At 39.3% G+C, this 19877-nt stretch overlaps 1 protein-coding gene across 14 annotated transcripts in view; it reads right to left on the bottom strand.

The window, feature by feature from the left end:
* Positions 1-18613, bottom strand: part of ehbp1l1a (EH domain binding protein 1-like 1a) — a 41150-nt gene extending 22537 nt beyond the window's left edge. For 3 of the 14 annotated variants that reach the window (XM_046380354.1, XM_046380355.1, XM_046380357.1), the window contains exons 1-14: positions 18257-18600; positions 10219-10276; positions 9918-10013; positions 9745-9798; positions 9319-9497; positions 9057-9199; positions 8305-8364; positions 7574-7807; positions 5245-5409; positions 4461-4661; positions 4155-4322; positions 3091-3306; positions 2828-2887; positions 2629-2734 (exon numbers count right to left, since the gene is read on the bottom strand). In XM_046380354.1, coding sequence (XP_046236310.1) covers positions 2629-2734; positions 2828-2887; positions 3091-3306; positions 4155-4322; positions 4461-4661; positions 5245-5409; positions 7574-7807; positions 8305-8364; positions 9057-9199; positions 9319-9497; positions 9745-9798; positions 9918-10013; positions 10219-10276; positions 18257-18360 — 1844 coding nt within the window. In that variant the 5' untranslated portion in view covers positions 18361-18600. Of the gene's footprint in view, positions 1-2628; positions 2735-2827; positions 2888-3090; positions 3307-4154; positions 4323-4460; positions 4662-5244; positions 5410-7573; positions 7808-8304; positions 8365-9056; positions 9200-9318; positions 9498-9744; positions 9799-9917; positions 10014-10218; positions 10277-18256 lie in introns of all 14 variants that reach the window. The other 11 variants (XM_046380361.1, XM_046380362.1, XM_046380364.1 and 8 more) reach the window with 9 other exon arrangements.
* Positions 18614-19877: the final 1264 nt, after the last annotated feature.

Below are 19877 nucleotides of genomic sequence, written 5' to 3'. Positions count from 1 at the left end.
GTTTAAACCATACAGATTCGCCAACCGAACAAGCATTTTGTGATAAATCACAGAAGTAATGACCTGGTCCTGCCAAGCAGCAAGAGCCCTTTATAATAATATACTTAATAATGCACTGAAACAACATTGCCAGCTCAGGCATTTGCAACATGGAATCGACTACGTTGTTTTTCCAATGTAAAAAAGAATCTTCTTTTTAAATCCCAAATGCACGGCAAATTCACACAAAGCTGAACAGGCAGCGTTACAGCAATTTTTTCCAGTGCCAATCGTTGCCACAATAAAATAAAAATATAAATAAAAAGGGCTTTTTAAGGATTTTTGATATGTAGGAGAGATTTTTCTCACAAGGCTTAGGAAGACACAACTTGCATTTGAATAAAATAGCATCCTGTTAATTTCTGACTTTGAGTGCAACAGTTCTCAATGTAACAAACAGAGCTGTCAGTGTAACCTAGAACTCTTTCAAATATTCCCAAAAGCCCTTTCAAGTCAAACAAATAGAGAGTTTGTTTGTTTGAGAGATCTGTTTAAAACCAAAGATAGTAATCTTTGCCTAACTGGTTAATGGCAAATGCAGACCAAACATGCTATGCCATATTTGCTATTTTGATGTTGTTATGACCCTTGTGTAGACATTGTAAAAAAGTGATTGTCTTTTATTATCATTATTAAAAGTTAGCCTGATCTCACCTTAAATGTTTTCTGAATGTTTTCTGATATTTTAATGTACTGTCAAGCTGCAATATGAGGCTGCCATAAAAAAACGGACTAATTGAGGCTGGGGATGGGCGATTCACATGCACTAAATTATATACTCACATGCACTAACATGCTAAGTCACATAGACTGACACGCCCACGCAGCCAGTCCAGCTACCAAAACAGAACACAGATTCAGATTACAACACACTTCTTTGCTCAAGGACACCATTAGTCCACTATATCTTTACGCAGCAAATATTTGTTCACTGTTATAATAACGTTTAAAATCTCATATAACCATTTGAAGAATAATGCATATATCCAAAATAAGCTTGTGACTTATTCTTGCAAGTAACTCATTCAAATAGCAAGATGGACATCCCTGTGGAGTCCTCCATTTTGCTAAATAGTCTCATTTTCTGTCCACTTACTTTTGAAAATGATATTTGGCTTACTCGTAAACCACTCATTCACTACTACTGTGCAGTCACCAGGTAAACAAAGGGTGAACAAAGGTAACTGCGGGTGTCCATGGTAATACATTAATTTACACAAGGTGGGAAACCAAAACAAATCTCTTGAAACTAAATAAAAATACAGAATGTAATTATGAACATAGTGCAGGGAGTGATTTGATTCATTGACCATAAAAAAAATTTTGCTTGGTTTAACTTTCACTAAACAAATTTTATAATGAGCTGTGAGCTTGTGACCAAATATAAGTATGGAGCAGATCACAATGTCATATACACTGTGCAAATATTTTTTTTCCCTGTACAGCAACAACAGCAAACGTTGTTGGTAGTAACATTAGTGCAGTGAATTAGTATAAACAAAATTACATCACTGTAGGAAACATTTCCCCCTAAATGCCCTAACATTGTCAAATATACAAAGTGACAATGTGCTTTGCAATTACAAGCATTTTTGTTGTTGTTTGACAATGTATATTTCCTTTGTTCCACTAACCAGCATAATCAAAATCAGTTATCAAGATCTTACAAAGTTATCAAGATGTTACAAGCAAGACAAAGGAAAGTCTCATTGTTCAGTGAAATGACATCACTTGCCATTGACTTAAATCTCACACATGTTTCTCACACATGTTCATAACTATTGAAATATAGCAACATTCAGCAATCTTAATAACCTAAATCACTGCAGGGGCTCTTGGATAGGATGGATGCCCCCATATTTTTTCAAATCAAACAGAGGTCCTTATTTTCAGCCCACCAGTCTGGAACCTGTAACCCGGAATGTCAAGCTGAAGACTAACATAGGTGTCATATTTAAATCTTGTCTGAATGTTTAATTTTATATCAAGAAACTTTCATAATTGTTCCCTTTTCCATTTTACTTATTACCTTTCAGGCACCACGTAATGAAGGACCAAGCGCATTTCCGATGCAAAGCCCCATCAGCACATTTACTTTATGGAAAGCTCAGATGTTTTAATGTTGACACTAGTTTTAAGAGAAAGTTTTATTCTTGCTTTATTGAATCTGTTTTAGCCTTCTTTTTTATTTGTTGGTCTAGATCACTTACTTTAGAAATATGAATAGATTAGTAGGTATTCTTAGATATTGCTGCAAAACTGTAGGAAAAAAATCTAAATGACCCCCCTAAAGTGTATAAAGTCAGAGTCACACAATGGCCCAGTCAGTCCTGGCCGACCCCAATCCTCCTTTGTTCAGTGCATTCAGGTTGGTCACAGATATAATCTGCAGAACCAATGCACCAATCATTGGTCCCTGCTGTTACTAGGATGTTTAAAAGCATAATGTAATTCCTTGTTTTTTGTGTACATGTTTGCATGCTGAATGGTATTGGAGTATCTAAGGGTGCGTTATTTCTTGAATGCATGCCACTCCAAATATTAAAAAACACCAAACCTAATAAAAGGCAGTCTTTCGTATTTACTTACCCTGTCGATGCCTTGACAACCTCGATTCTAAAATGTGCATCTCTCTTCTGTTCTGTAGCCCTGGATGGCTCTGGTCTCCGGCTGACTGGGCCTCTGGGATCTGGGGCTGAACAACATATAGAAATGTAAATTTAGCCACATAGTCATTGCATATAAGTATCACTTACTCCACTACACTGTAGTTTGTATTCTCACTCACTTGCAGATGTTGTGCACTGGTTATCCTCTTCACTCAATGTGCTCAACTGTCTTTTGAATTCTAAAATGAAAGAAAAGTAAAGACAAGATTATGCATAATACTCTGAAAGTGGATGTTCATATACTACCACACCTGCACAGAAGATAAAGTATACTGTATGTTTTTACCAGAGCGGAATCAAGTGTCCTCAGCTGAATAAAAACAACAAACGCGGGAGACATTTGCTGATATATTGATGGGGTTTGACCTTTTTTATTCTGTACCTGTATCTTGTTCACTGGGGGACACTAGTGCAGTTTGGGATATATGAGGCTGAGGAGGAGGAGGAGGTCCACAGAGTACAAGAGTAGAGGCAGGGAAAGAAGAAGGTGAAGGGGTCTTTACTGTAGGGGAGACCTGGGGTCTCCAGGAAGAAACTAATCCAGGCCCTCCGAGGGGATTCTGCTCCACAGAATGACCAGTGGACAGTGAGAAAGATGCTGACAGACAGGAAACAGAGCGGGACAGAGGGATGATGGGAAGCAGGAGATGAGAGAGGAATGAGGGTGTAGAAGCTGGAACATCAATGACCCAAGACTTTCAAAAAATCAGTTTAAGAGGAATTTTCAGTGTTTCAGTACACATACATAGAAAGACTAGACATTGTTGAGACTCATGTTTGCTCACATGCAGAATGTAAAACAATTACATTTTTTAATTTTTGTTTTAACAATTTAAAACAATTTCATCTATGAAAATATAAAATAGAAAATACAGGTAGGGGGTCTGAGTGTTATTATACTGTGGTTGTATGACTAAGATTTATACTATAATTAAGTTCCTTTCTATTTCCATAATGGGGTTCGTGTCAAAGTGGGCTTTAGTGTCAACAAATCCTGGAAAAAGACCAACTCCACCTAACAGTCTGTCTCTCATGTTTTGTTACTCTGTCTGTTGCTTTCTACTAAGACAAAAATCATTAGAAACACCCCACGAATATATAGAATCATTTTTTAAAAAGGCTCAATAATTTTCTTAAGCAGCTGGTCACTGCCATTTTTATAAAGGAAATTTTCAGCATCATTTGGTGCTACAGAGAGTATTTGTGGCAGCAACGCTACTATGCATGGGACTGAGTCAAAATACCCCAACAAAACACAGAAGAGCACGATAAATCAGGTGTGGATACACACACAGGTTCTTCTAAATGGTGAATCAGTAAGGATAAATCAAAGCTGTATATTAGTAAGTCAAATGTTAGGCAGGAGTAGAGCCACTGGATTCAGACAAGAACAGAGAAGATTAATAAAAAGGACACAAGAGGGCAGCAGTGAGGCAGGGAGAATACCAGGCATGGGTTTACAAGCATTACATGGCATCTCTAGTCTCTGCTTTTTCTGCAGCACTTCAGGTTGTCCAGGATCACTGGTAGAGAGATGCAGAAACTTAGGAGAGAGGACAGGCTGTGCAAGAGGGGCCTGAAATTTGGGAGGCCTCCATTCACTCTGCCAGGAAGCTGGAAAGAAAAGAGTAGAAAGAAAAAACGTGGAGGGATAGAAGGAGAAACACAAGTAAAGGCATAGCAACAGATGTATGAACTGAAAGATGAGATCTAGCTGCTGACAGGATAACACATCTCCTCCTGTCCATGTACCTGTCTCAGGAGCAGATGGCAGACTGGTGGGTCTGATCAGGGCAGAGCCCGGCTCCCTCACAGAAGTGAGGTGAGATATGGGCTGTATGGAAGCAGAAGGCAGTGGAGGAGGGAAGAAGCTGAGAGGAGCTGAAGATGAGGAGGAGGAGGGGGTAGAAGAAGAGGATGGAACACTTTGTGCTTTCCCGGCACTGGAACAGACTGAGAGTGAAAAATGTACAGAATAAAAGAAGAGAAAAAGAGAGTAGTGATGGTGGGATGAAAGCAACCTAAGACTAAAGTTGCACCAAAACTGCAATTTGAAATATTGCAGTTTTCGAGAGTCTTGATATTAACATGCTGTAGACAACTAAAAGAATACCTGGTGACCATCACAAGCCCCTAAGAAAAAGTGTTGCAAGCACAACTGGGACTAATCAATTCCAAGAGTTGGCCAAATAACAATAAATAAACACCTGACTGTTGTCTTGTGAACATCTCATCTCTCTGCATGCTGGTATTCTTAAAAATTGGGCCAAAGATTTCCTTAAGGAAGGAAAAAGTACTGAGTAATTCTTACTTTGGCTTTTCAGAAGTTTTCAAGTAAGTAGTTATCTTCATAGGTTCTGGCCATAACAATTTGCAGACTGTAAACAGTAGTTGGAATCTCCAAATGATAGCTTTATGGTTCATTAATTGTTGCAAGCTTGTTACATTAAAAGCTATAAACTGAGACCACAGAGCAGCCATAGTACAGCAAATCAGTTTGAAACTAATGACAATTTTGAATTGAATTATGCAATACCTGAAGTGGGAGGAGGGAGAGATGGATCAGAGGGTGAGGAGGAGAGAGAAGAGGTGGAAAGGGCTTTAGAAGGGGTGAAGATAGAGAAAGTCTGGGCTTCCAAGCCCTCAGCAGGAGAGAAGCCACTGTGGAAGCTATGGGGCCTTCGAGGAGCTGTAATGGGCACTAAAATACAGCAAAGTACATGTAGGAAGTGGCAGAAAAGGAGGAGGAAAGGAACAAATGGGAGGACAAACCAAAAGACAGAAATATTATGAGAAATAGAAATACAAAATGATGACAGCCAAGCAAACTGCAAATGAGAAAATATATACATAAAACCAGGACAAAGATTTTAGAAACCTGCAATTAAACCTGACTCACCTGACGTAAATGAGTTTGTAACCCTCCAATAATAACATATGAACAGCTCTGTAGTCACACAGGATATTTTTTGAAGATAAGAAAAGCCTTACATTTTTTAGCCTTAGATTTAAGGCTAAGGCTTACAGTTTTTAGCCTTAGTTTATCATTTTGGCTAATATGTATATTGGAAACAAATGGATACCATTCCCATGTTTGTGTGTCAAGTGCAGAGCTGTTATCAGGATGCAGTTAGCCTAGCTTAGAATAAACACTAAAAGCAGGGTGAGACTGTTAGCCCACAGAAATGTAAACATAACAGTTATTGAGTTCTTCAGTATTTCTTCACAAACAACAATTTATCCATCAGCACAGCACCTCTTTGCTGTGTTTTTGCATATGGAGTAGATAACCAGATGCAATCAGTGAGCACAGATTATGGTTTTGGTATTTGTACAAGACAAGATTTCCGTAAGCTCTATGCTACACTTAACTGTTGTTGGGCAAGAAATAGTTGGAGCACTTAACTCCCTTTTAAACCACAAATTGTTGTTTTCACATTTCTGTTTGTGTACAAGTGGTTGATAATTGAACTTTGGCCAGAGCCAGGCTAAAGAATTAAATGAAATGTAATTTTAATTTAATTTTTTTAATTGATTTATTTTTTTAATTTAAGGCTATATTTGAAAGTACCCTCAGAATAAAACCTACTAAATTAAAACAATCTAGAAAAAATGTGCTCTTCAATCTTGTTTTTTTTGTTTTTTGTTTTTTTTTTTAACAAATTTTAATATGCTGGAGAGTAAATCGGAAAGACTCAACTTACAGTTAACTTATACAGTAATTCTGAACAGTGCTGCAGTTCTATGCTTTGTATGGTTAGAGATAAAAGAGGGAAAAAGGATGAGGAACGTATAAGCAAACCAACAGGCTACCAGCCTCTGTTAATATACAGCATAGTTTAAATGTAGTAAAGCCTTCCTTTGCAAACCACAGCGTAGAAAACAACAAAGTGTATGAGTACAGAGTCTGCCAGAGCAATCCATTTAACTAGACTTCACTGGTTTGACAACAGCCTTGTCTAGATGTAGATGGAGGAAAACCAGAAGCACTTCTGCACACAAATTTACTGTGACTACAGACTACTGCTATGCAATTGGAACAATTAATTTAAGAAGTTTGTTGAGACTGTTGGAGAAAATTATTATAATCCTGGGTAAGGTTCACAGATTCACAATGAGGGCATTCAGTTCAGTTCATTCATTTTCATTCCCTTGTTGTGGCTGTACTTACCGACACACCAGGAGGTGCTTCGCACCAATTAAAAATCTATATTGTATTACATAACTCCAGATCGCTTTTTTTATAGCTGTGGGCTTGTTCTGTTTACTTAACTCCAAGAACTTTCAGTGGGTGTATATGCTTAACAACTGGAGTGAAAAATGCAGAGGTGTTACAGTCAGACAGATTTTAAGCCTGGTCAAAGCCTGGTGTAGACACTCTAAACCCAACTCCAACCCTGATCCTGAAAGACCTGTTACAGTAGGTCAAAATGTATCTGCTTGTATCTTTAAAGTTTACAATAATCTTGTAGTTAAACCACAGGAAAGCGAGTTTTTATCTTGTTGGTCCGTTTACATACACTGACATTTGCATAACAATTTGAAAAAACTGCGCAACATGCAAGAAACATAGTGAATAGATATGGCCGGTTTTACAATACAGGGATTTTTTTTATCAATTTTTGCTAAAATCTATTGCTACCAGTGCAAGAGAAAGTCACCACAGATACCACATTTAAAAAAGTATACTGCGAAATACAGAGATTTATCTAGCAGTGTGAACTCGTTTGGCAAGGACTTGAATGAAACAGAGATTCATTTATGTGAGAAAGGTCCCACCTTCAGGGTTTAAAAATGACAAATCTACTGAAATAATCTGACCCTAAACAGACCATACAGGATGAAGAATATCTGTTGACCAATACCTGATCCGGCACTGGGCTGGAAGATTTTGGGAAGTGCAGGAGGGTGAGCACGTGCAAAGGCTGGCAATGAATAGGCATAAGGGGAGGGCCGAGCCTGCTTGGTAGCACTTGCTGGTTGTGGACGTAAAAGGAATGAAACAGAGGGGTCTGGGCGTTCAGGCAGAGGAACACAGAATGGGACCGAGATGGTGGAAGAAATGCCAGAGGACGTTTTCCAATCCATCTCTGAGGTTACTGGTCGAAAGATAAGAGATGAGACAAATGGATGGAAAGAGTGAAGAGGAAAGATGTGAAGCAAAAAGAATGAATTGTAACTGAAAGGAAATGAAAAGTCAAGGGTTAAACAGAAGCAGTAAAATACAGAGTGAAGGTGTACAACAAAAATAGAGATGAGGTTTGGCAGCATAGTGGAAGTGAAAAGAGGAATCCGATAAAAGAGTGGATTTTTGAAAAGGGGAGTGATAGTACAGAGATGTTTTTTCAAATAACAAAACTCAGTAATCCTAACAATACCTGATACCTGAAAAAATACCTGAAAATCACAATAATTGGAGGCTTTGACCTAAAAAACTCATTTTTTTTTCATGTCAACTATGTTAAGCTACTCATGAATTCAAAATATAAGTAGGAATAACTAAATGCAAGATCATAAATATCATATATACTTAACAAAGTGGTCAATCAAGACCAGACACCAAAGTGGAAGAGTAAATGGGCGAATAGAAAGTTACCTGTGGTGCCTGATTCAATTGCAGGCCTCCAAGCCAGATCATGTACTCTTGTTTCAGAAGCTGTTAGAGGAAGAAAAGAAACAGCAGAGTGACACAAGCAAGAAAGAGGAAACAAGACAGGAATCAGCAGTTTGAGAAACAGTTTGAAGAGAATTAATAACGTGGGAAGAGACATCTGCCCGTCTGCCTGACTCCTCACATCAAATACAATTTTGAGTTTGTCAAGGGGCTCAAAAGACCATGGCAGGTCTGTGGAGTCTTTTCTAGAATATATTATTATCATGTAACTGTAATAAGCATGCCCTAGGTCTTGATGTATCACTGACATGCCTATCTCTTGCATCACATAAAATTCAAAATGACCAAAAATGAAAGAAAAATATCAAACGGCATATTAGCCAGGCCACACATGTGATCCTTTCTTTATCGAACTCTGCTGTGCTCAATTGCAGCTCCGCTCTCCTTTAAGACAACCAACAGTGATTTTGCTCATAAATGTGAGTCAAAATTAGGGTGTGTATGAATGTAAAGATTTATTTGGGTATACCTCACAGCTCTGTCTTTTTCATTAATAAAGAGTAGAGGACAAAACATCCAGCCCACAGCTTCTCATTTCACTGACTATGCAAGACTTGCAATCATTTCCGCAAGCCACTACTTTCAACTAAAAGCTCAGATTAGGATTTCTTTTCAGACTGCACGTTATTTGGCTTAAACACCCTAGTGATCCTCAAGTGTGACTCCAACCTTACCAGTAACGTGAGCAGCTTGCCCAAAGTAGCTGACCTTCCTGTCCTCACCAGCCTCTTCATCACTGTCATTAAAGTCATCCAGATTTCCAATGTCGCTCGGCTTCATGCTCATTAGACTGGCCAAACTCTGCATGTCTTCATCTCTGTGGAGAGTAGAAAATTAGATGTCTAAGAAGCTACTGCTTTAAAATCTGGGCTACAGCTCTGAGAACTTACTGCTTTCTGTAAATTATACTGATGTGCTGCTGTGCCGATAACTTACGTAGCCTTGCCCTCTTTAAGAAAGATACAAGACAAGTTCACTTTCAGCGTGGCTTCCACCACTTTGACAGACAGCGGTTTGAGCTGAAGTGTGACATCATACTGGGCCGGCGTGGCACTGGCAAACTTCTTCATATTGACATCAGCTGATGCCAGCACCTTCCTACGGCCTTTTGTCTCCTGAAGGAAGTAAAGTTATAACACAGACAATGTCTTTCTTCCTGAGAATATATGAAGAGTTAATTTGTTAAAACAGATTAAAGTCAATCTTAAAATGAATAAACCAACACCGGTTTGTTTAACATTCCCCGGCACGCACACTTAACAACATGATTTAGGAAAATAAATCAAAACTTAGTTTTTCCAATTGAAAGTGAATTAAATGAAATCATAACAAAGGATAACACAGCAGATACAGCAAACTCACATTTTCAATGACAAAAGTCCAGTCCTTGTCTTCAAACTCTTCTGCAGTAGGTTCCTGTTGACAGAATTAATGCCTTTAGCCATACCATTGGTCATCAAGATCTACAACTAAATCATACATTTCCCATCTGTAATCTAATTAATTTAACAGACGCAACTACGTAGACTTCATACCTTGAAGAGAGTGACAGTGATGTCTAAACTCTCTGGAACCTGCCAAACAACCATGCCTCTGTAGGGGTTTTTAATCCCTGGGTGCCAGCTGTGGAGCTGACAGGAAAGATCACAGAAACAAGGGATTCAGTCTCCAAACTGCAGAGCATACTTTAAATAGAGGCTCAAACTAAAGTTCATTCTATTAGAATCATCAAACACTTTAGCCATTTTTAGTACAAGAGCCCCCTAAGGACAGCTGTTTATCTTGGATGCCTTCAAACCAATCTCATCTCTTTCTTCCTATTTGCTTTCCTATTACCTTTGTGCTGTGACGTCTGTTTCTCCTGATCCACACGACTCTCAGTTTGTCTGGTTGCCTGTGAGCACAGCACAATAATAAAACATTTAGTGTTTCTGTCAGGCCAATATATGTGTGCATCATGACGAGAGGAATAGTGCCATCTGTTTAAGTACCAGAGCATACCTATGACACGCATGAATGTGGGCACATGCATGGTTCTGGTTTGATTTTATGGTTGTGTAACCACTGTTCCTTGGTTCCAAAGATTACATACATACATACAGTCATCTGTATCTTCACCTATATCTTCATCTCTATCTTTGTGGATCCCCTGTTTACTGCCAAAACAGCTCTGACCTGTCAGGGGAAGGGACATGGGACCTCTGGGGGGTATTTTGCGGTCACTGGCATCAGAATAATGGATCATTTGGGTCCTGTGTGTTGAAAGAGAAGCCTCCAGGTGGATGGCCACACCTGACAGGAAGGTGGATTCAGCTTATTCCAGTGCAACCCACAGATTCTCAATCAGGTTGAGATGTGGACATATGAAGTAAACCCATCCAGTGGTGACAATGAACAGGAGACATCCAAATGCACCCCCACATTAGAACAAACACATGCAACTGTGATGTCACACAGGAGCACATGTCCAGTTGTGATTTCACAACGGATGGAACCCATCAAGTCGTGATGTCACCATAGAACAAATATATATATGTACAATACTAATATCACAGTGAAAAGAACGCATCCAATTGTAACATCACAGTGAAACAAGCATATCCAATTGTGATGTCATGGTAAATGGGAACAAACACGTCCAATTGTCCGGTCCGTTCCGGTCGCAGCAGAAGGCCGTCTCCACTGAGTCTGGTTCTGCTCGAGGTTTCTGCCTGTTAAAAGGAAGTTTTTCCTCGCCACTGTCGCCAAATGCTTACTCAGTGTGGGGTTTTGCCCTGGGACCTGTTTCTCTCTGATTCTCTTCTTTTTATGAATGTGTTGTTGACACACCTGTAAAGTGTCTTGAGGTAACTGTAATTGTCACTTTAAATAAAATTGAATTGAATTAAATTGAATTAAATTGAATTAAATTGAATTGAATTGAATCGAATTGAATCGAATTGAACTGAATTGAATCAATTGTGATGTCACAGTGGAACAAACTCTCAAATAGTGATATCACAGTGAACAGAAGACATCCCATTATGAAGTCACAATGGACTGAATACATCCAATTGTGATGTCATAGTGGAAGAAATACATCCAATTGTGACGTGTCTCAGTGGAAGAAAATCATCAAATTGTGATGTCACAATGGAAGTGAACCCATCTAGTAGTGATGTTAAAGTGAACACAACGTATCCAATTGCGGTTTCACAGTGGATAGAACAATAATGTTAATCCAATAATGATATCGCAGTGAACAGAAGACATAAAACTGTAATGTCACAGCGGAAGAAACATCCAACTGTAATCTCACACAGAACTCAACACATACAATTATGATGTCACAATGAAAGGAACACATCCATTTGTCATGTCATAGTGACACATCCACCTGGAATGTCACACAGAACAGAACACATCCAATATTGATGTCACAGTGGATGGAACACATACAATTTTGATGTGGGACAAATTCATCAAATGGTGATGTCCACTCTGGTCTCTCTCAGGAGGATCAGCAAGGTGATTACCATTAATCCTGAATGTGAATGTGAATGTCTGAACCAAATTTCTTTGACAGTTGTTGAGGTTGTTGTTCACTCACAACCACATATGTCAACCTCATGAAGACAGTGACAGTCACTTTGGTAACAGAATGAGCCACACTTCCATCCCTAGAACCCTTTGAATGGAACTCTTCAACATATGTTTCATTCAGTTTTTAGAAATTTTTTCTTCGTGTATGTGTCATCTTACTATTGTTTCATGGCTGCATCAACACATTATTAACACAGCAATCAGTAAATGATCAAATAATTACATGTCTATAAATTTTATAACGTGGTCTGAGGACAAGCTCGGGACCAGGAGATTATGTTCGTCAAAAGCAAGGTAAAAAGCACAAGGCTTATAAACAAGTCCATCTGTGTTCTTTAAAAACGCTGAAGTGAAGACTTCTGCCAAGAGAAAATGAAAATCTTGTGACTTTGTAAGAACTCCCCGCCTAAGATAAACAGCTGTGATTGGATGTGTGCTTGTGTGTGCGTGCGCGTGCGTGTGTGTGTGTGTGTGTAAGAGAGAGAGAGAGGGGGGAGAGGGAAAGATAGATACGAATAGTGGGGGACCCCTAAATGACTTCAGAGGCTAAAACTTCAGTTAAATTATCCCGTAAGGCTTAAAAGCAGCAGCTTGTCTGGTGAACACACTTAAAAAGAACATACCTAAGATGTGGATGATGCTATTGCAAACAGCATGAGCATGGCTGGAAAGAATGGTCACATTTACGTTTGACAAAATTTCCCAGCACAGGACAAAGGTAGTGATGTCACCTTTCTGTTGTGACTGTTGTATATATATATATATATATATATATATTCATTCTCCATTTCCAAACACCAGTGCATCAGTGTTTCTACTGGACAAATGAGCATGTGTGCTTGATCTAAGTTGAGCAAAGAGCTGGAGAAAACAGGAAATGCATGTTTGAATTTGTTTGGGCTTCAGTAGAGAAGAATGGGAAACAGAGTACACAACTGCAGTTTCCCAGTCTTCTGACCCACACCTAATGCTTTTCTAATGAGTGTATGTGGTCTGCAGGCAGTCACCAGTTCTCCTCTTATTAACTTTTTTTTTCCAGAGCTTTCAGCTACATCTCACAATCTTCATCAGCAGATGGAATGATGCTGCTATGGAATGATTATGTCAGTTATCATGGAGTGATGACAACAGGGCAAACTCTGTGCACAGAGGGAAGACCATGAGATACAGCTGAAAGCTTTGGAAAAAAAAATCTAGAAGGTGACCTAAAGCTACATCTTTGTTTATTTCATAATTTCATCTTTTTACATCATTTTACAGCTCGGTTTTTATTTTCATAATTTGGGTTATAATTTCAGTCTACAATGATAAATCTCCTTCATCTTTGACCCTGGCCACATGTGGAGTGATAAATATATGGTGCAGTACAGTGACCAGGAAAATCATACATTACATTAAATGCTGGAGCAGCTGAGAATGAGGGGATAGGTCACCCACCAGCCTGAAGGGCGATGGTTTGAATCGCAGCTGTCTTTGTGTGAATGGTTATTGCTCCTCATGAGCTGTGGCTTGAAGTGTAAATCACTTTGAGTTGCCTGTAGGCTAGAACAGCTCTTTATAGATACAGTCCATTTACCATTTGGATCAGGATTGCATTTAAACAGACTGTAATATTACTTTTTCAACAGATTTCCCACCCCTAGCATGAATAAACCAAGCAAACTTCTGGCACTTTCACTCCCAAAAGTACTGAATTAATATTATCAGTATTGGCCCTCAGATATCCATACAGCGTGCATGACCCTTAAAATACGACGAGGACACTGACGAGGAGTGAGAGTGAAAGAGAGGAAACAGAAATAGATGTCTGTCACGTTGAACTTCACACGGGCTCAACAGAAATCCTACACCTGCTGCACTGTTTGTCATGGATATGATCTTGTGCTGTTGCAACAAGATGGCCAACAAATATATGGTAGTACCTGGAGATCTGGTAAGTAAAGTTTCTCTAGAGAGAATAATTGTCATTCAAATAACACACTCACAACAGACCTGGACGCTGCAAATAGCTGAAGTTAGTTTTCATTGGTTTAAAGTATGAAGTGTGTGAGCTTTACCATATGAGGGAATTTGGGATGGTCTGAGGGAAGTCGTTGATCATACAACTTGTAAATAGTTTTTACAGTTTCCTAAACTCTAATACTTCAATGTAGGTGGTGTTTGCTAATCAGTGCAGCCCATCTAGCTGATCCACATTTCACACATTCTTGTCATAGACTGTAGAAACCACAACCATACTGTCTGTGATGTCGCCCATAGGTTATCCGTGAGTTTTGCTTCTTGCTAAACTTTAAAGCCTCTACACACCCACATAGGTCACTTATTGGCCTTCTTTGAAGGACTGTGGGGTTTTTTTACAGACAGATTAGATGACATCTCTACCTCACACACTATAGTGAAGCAATTTAATTCGATTCCAAATGAGGCTGCCTAATCATTCATGTCATTGAGACCACTGCGTCTGCACAGTGGGTAATCATGCAGAAGGACCATGCAAATAACTGAATCTGGTTTATCCTTTCTGCAATGCAAGGTAATGTACTCCTTCAGCACACTTCCTTATCCAATCAAATACATGCAATTGCATGTTCATCCCTGTTAACACTAATGAACATTAATTCTGCAATTTCCCAGCCTGGGATCAATAAAGTATATCTATCTATCTATCTGAACGAAAGCAACATGGTGACACTTATGAACACTCCCCACCACCACTGCCATAGTTAGTGTAACATGTCGGTCGTAACACAATTAACCTGCATTAATAAGCTTAGTTAGTAACCTTCTTTTTTATAAGGCAACTAGTAAGACATGACATTTCTGTGTAAACAATGTCCATAAGTAATTTAAATGTGTGCATTCATAAAGTAAAATAGGGGCAGACCAGCATGGGAAGCAAGCATTTAACCAACTAATATGAATGTACATCCCTAATATGAATGTAGCCAACAACTTTATTAATGTTATCAGTGTAGTAAGTTTGATTATCAGTGGTCTGAATGTTGTTCCACAGTCTTTCACTCCCAAATTTCCATCCACATCATATCATATTCATTCTCGCCACAGATGATAATGCAAGAAAATCATCTACCTAACCATTTACACATACTGTAACAAAATGACACATGATAACTGGAGTCCAGGCTGGAGCGCTCTGTGTTCTGTACTTCACAACATCATGTGATGCTGCATAGAGGCAGATTAGATGACATCTCTACCTCACACACTATAGTGAAGCAATTTAATTCGATTCCAAAAGAGGCACATACACTGATATGGTCCTCAAGGTCTGTGCTTGCCATTAAGCCCTGGGACTCAGTGTTACTTTATTTGTGTTAGTGTTACTTCTGCTAAATCCAATCACTGCACACAATTATGGAAGCCCATTTCTGTCAAGAAAAGAAAAAGAAAGACTGATTAAAATTATAAAAATTATTGTATAAAGAAAGACACTTAAGTAAAATCTGGACATCCTAAATCAAAATTCTGACTCACTGAAAATTAAGATATACTAAGGAATAATTAGAAGATAGCAAATCAAAATATGGAAACATTATGAAGCGTTATGGTGTAGTCAGGCTTTATTAATAAGTCCAAATTTGAATACTCTAAGTAAAAATTAATAAATGTAATATTTGATTAAGCAATTATTATTTCATACTGAATAATAAATTTGTCTTTTATGTGTAAATCATGATAGCAAGTCAATTTTGTCTTTAAATTGTAAATTGTAAAAATGATTAGGAGATTCTGAGTCAATTTCGTGTGCATAATCTGGGCACAAAGTAAGATGCAAAGAGGTTGTATTTGGTCCCAATCAGTGACGTCTAGCTTTAAAAATGCTAGGTGCACCTGCAAACCATAAGGGCATCTTCCCATTAAAAGCTCATGCATTTACACATGAGGCCCCAGCAAATTAATTTCATCTCATCTTGTCTTCCTCCGCTTATCCGAATCCAGGTCACAGGGGAGGCACCCTCAGCTGGGAATCCCAGACCGTCCTCTCCCCAGCCACTTCCACCAGCTCATCCAGGAGGATACCAAGGCGTTTCCCAGGCCAGACAAGAGATATAATCCCTCCATTGTGTCCTGGGTCTCCTCCCGGATGGACATGCCCAAAACAACTCCCCAGGGAGACGTCCAGGAGGCATCCTAACCAGGTGCCCGAACCACCTCAACTGGCTCCTCTCGATATGAAGGAGCAGTGGCTCTACTCTGTGCCCCTCCCGGATGTCCAAGCTCCTCAACCCTATCTCTAAGGCTGAGCCCGACCACCCTGCAGAGGAAACTCATTTCGGCCGCTTGCATCTGCAATCTTATTCTTTCGGTCACTACCCACAGTTCATGACCATAGGTGAGGGTTGGAACGTAGACTGACCGGTAAATTGAGAGCTTCGCCTTCCTTCACCACGACAGACCGGTACAGCGTCCGCATTACAGTGGTCGCTGTCAATCTCCCGTTCCATTCTACCCTCACTCGTGAACAAGAACCCAAGATACTTAAACTCCTCCATTTGGGGCAGCAACTCTCCTCCAAACCAGTTTCCTATACATTTTATGTGTAATATCATATATTGTCATGTGTCTAACAGTAGTGCAAGACTGTGATACGGAACAAGCAAAGTCTTTCAATTCTCACACTGTGTGGCTAGATACCCACTATGACAGGAGCCACCAGGGACAAAAACATGTTGATACTGGTTGGTGTGTATAATACTGCTTGCAGAGTACAGAACAGAGTGACAGGAAGATAAGCCACTCTACAAGCCAGGGCTGGAGGATTGGAAGCACATGCTGACTGCACCGTGAGTAATGATAATGGAATTAAAGGAACTACTGCAGTGCCAAGACTGAAGCAGTCAGACCAACAGCTCGAACACTAACAACATATGACTGTAATTGATGATTCTGATCTATGCCCTCACCTATACATTGTTGTGAGGGTATTTAGCTTCAAACCCTAAACTTTTCCATCAGTATCTTGCTGTTTAATCTGACTTTGAGCATGCTGAAAATGACAGGTTGACATACTTCATATCCGGTGTTCTCCCAGAGACTGAAAGCCAGGCTAATTATGACCAACCACTTCAGCAATCGAACAGAAAACACATTCCCTAGACCAAGGCTATGTACTGAACCTCAACACTATTTTGGCACCAAAATAAAAGCAGACCGGACCCAAAAGTTGCATGTTTTGTTGACTACACAATTTACTCCACTACCTTGGCAGGCAGTTTGTTTTGACACAGTCCCCACCCCCCAGAACAACTGCTTGACAGAACTGGGCAGATTTTATCAAATTAAATTCATTTTAAAAATGAAAGAAAATCTGACAAAAACTGTGGCAAGATATTACTCAAGTAGAGCGGTATTGGGTGGAAAAATATAGGCGAAAAAATATGGTTTTGCCCCAGGGCCCCCTAATAAGTTGACTAACACGGTGACTAGTCAGAAATTTCATGCAAGGGCGGGGTTGCACTGAGGGAGGGATTTGTATTAGACTTCATTCTAGCTACAGTCCTGGTCGTGCTGATGGAGTGGATGACGGCATCCTGTCTCCACCTGCACACTTGACAGCAGCTGTTCTTTCAGAGTTCACTCGTAATATCACTCGTGTTTTTAGCACGGTTTCAGGCTGCCCTAGTTAACTCGATGCCATTGCGCACGGTAACGTAACAGCGACATAGACTCCAAATAAAAACACCAGAGGCGGAAGTAAAAGGACGTGCTCCCTGAAGGAGCGTCACCATGTTATGATTTTAACAGAAACTCACTTGGCAGCATTATCAGCATGTGGAGTAAAGCTTTCCACTAAAACACTGTCCTTCAAAGAACAGACTCACTGTCATTTTCATTCATACCAAAAAAGCAGGAAAGTCAAAGAAAAAGGTCTCAAGTGGTTACACGAACAGCATTTTACACAGAAAGCTCAAACTTTTAGAAACCCTTTATGGTGTTCGTATTGGCCGTATCCACTGTGTCTGTGAATGTCGCGTAGCAATAATGAGAGGATAACACGCAAACCATTACTAGATTCAATTTTATTTACAAAACAATATTGGTTAGCGTATGATTTTAAGATGAACGGGGTCCGAATAATCCCTAAGCTAGGCTATTTTGCTCTGTAGTGTACGTGACTTTGCCGAAAATGATAATATTTCTGTATGGAGTTTGGCATCACTTTCTCTTTCCGATAATGCTGTCAATCCCTTTAACACTCGGTGAGAACACATTAGCATGGCAGCACACATACATTATGTCAGTGGTTAGCGGTGTTATAACATGTACTTACCACTTTTTGGTGCATTCTATCATCAGTTCTTGAAAGGAAGCAGAAAACTGGAACTTGGACGCTTTCTTTCCGACTCGCTGAAGCCGCTTCCATACCGAAGTCATGGTCGGGCTTGTCAAATAATTCTCTCTAAGGCACGATAAACCGACATTAATACGAAGGAGCTGAACAACCCCGTTAACGTTGTCCCTCCGGGAGACGTAGACGGAGAAACTCCACTTGTTTCGCGGACAGCTCCTCTTATGCAGTTTGTGACCCCGTCCTCTCCAGCATCTACTTCACAGACAGGCTGCAAAACAAACACACGCCTCAAGTTGGAGCTAGCGATAGGCAAGATGACAAGATGAACCGGAACACTGAAGAGTTTGACTTCCAAAATAAAGCTCTTCTTAAGCGTAGGCTGTCCGGAGACCGGAGTGTAATAACACTGGATGCAGCAAATAAAATACTGCAAGTTATTAAATTAAATAAATAATTCAATAAGTACGTTTATAATTTCCATGTCACCACTCTCTATCAAACGTCAGAAGATACGATAAGCATCAACTGTTAACACAGATATAAAACCAGAAGAAAAAACCTCACTTTTTTAAATTGTTAGGTATTAGAATTCCTCTTTCTCCACGTAAAATCTTTTTTTTAAGTCTATAAATAATGATTTCATATTCATATTTTATTGCTACAAAAAGTGCTCTATCATTACTGATAAGAAATACTAAAGGTTGAGTAGCGTAAACGTTAATGTTAAATTTGAAAATACATGAATATACTTGCCATGCTTGTCAAAATACTTGAATTTGTGCATAAAATGCCCATTGTATTATTGATAATGTGCTAGGGAGACATTTGAAAGAAACTTAAAGGCCGTATGATAATGTTTGAGATTGAACTGATAAAGCGGGAAATTGACTGTTAAACTTGAATTTGTTTATTATTTCATTTGGAATATAAAATAGTAATCTAATTTAAATTTAACATGTTTTTCAAAACTTCCTGTTCCTCCGCAGTTCATTGTGTCTGACTTGACAGAGTTGCGATAGATATGGCATATACAATACTGTGTTTCACCAGTCACACCTACAGTTACTTCATATTCTGCAGGATCATGTAACAACAATGGCAGTAATTCTGCAGTGGATATAAAGAGGATACAACACAACCACCTACTGTCGTTGGAGATAAAATATCATAATGCTCAACAAGTTTGCATAGCTCAGAGCCATGAGCTCCTGTGCTCCTCTGCTGCAGATGACTTATCTAACACAAAGGGATTGTAACATGTAACAGATGGGCCTACATAAACTGTCCTCAGACAAGCAACAACAGTGATTAGTTAGTTCCCATGAAGCTGTGTTTATGCGGATATTATTATGGACTGAATACAAAATAGAAATTGTGAATCTGTCAGGGAAAGTTTCCCTTTAATGAGTCCCCCTCAGCTGAAGGGACTTTTTCCAGTTTAGCCCTGAGTCTATTTATATCTGTTGCTGATACATAGAGCAGCTGGGAATATAATGTAGCCTCCGAGAAAACACACACACACACACACACACACACACACACAGATAAATACCCTGTTCACAATGTGAATGATAACAGATGACTAAAAGATTATTACATG

Source organism: Scatophagus argus, chromosome 23 (genome assembly GCF_020382885.2).
Source record: "Scatophagus argus isolate fScaArg1 chromosome 23, fScaArg1.pri, whole genome shotgun sequence".
NCBI classification, from domain to species: Eukaryota; Metazoa; Chordata; class Actinopteri; family Scatophagidae; genus Scatophagus; species Scatophagus argus.
The sequence above is the reverse complement of the archived record's forward strand: the minus strand, read 5'-3'. Positions and strand labels throughout refer to the sequence as shown.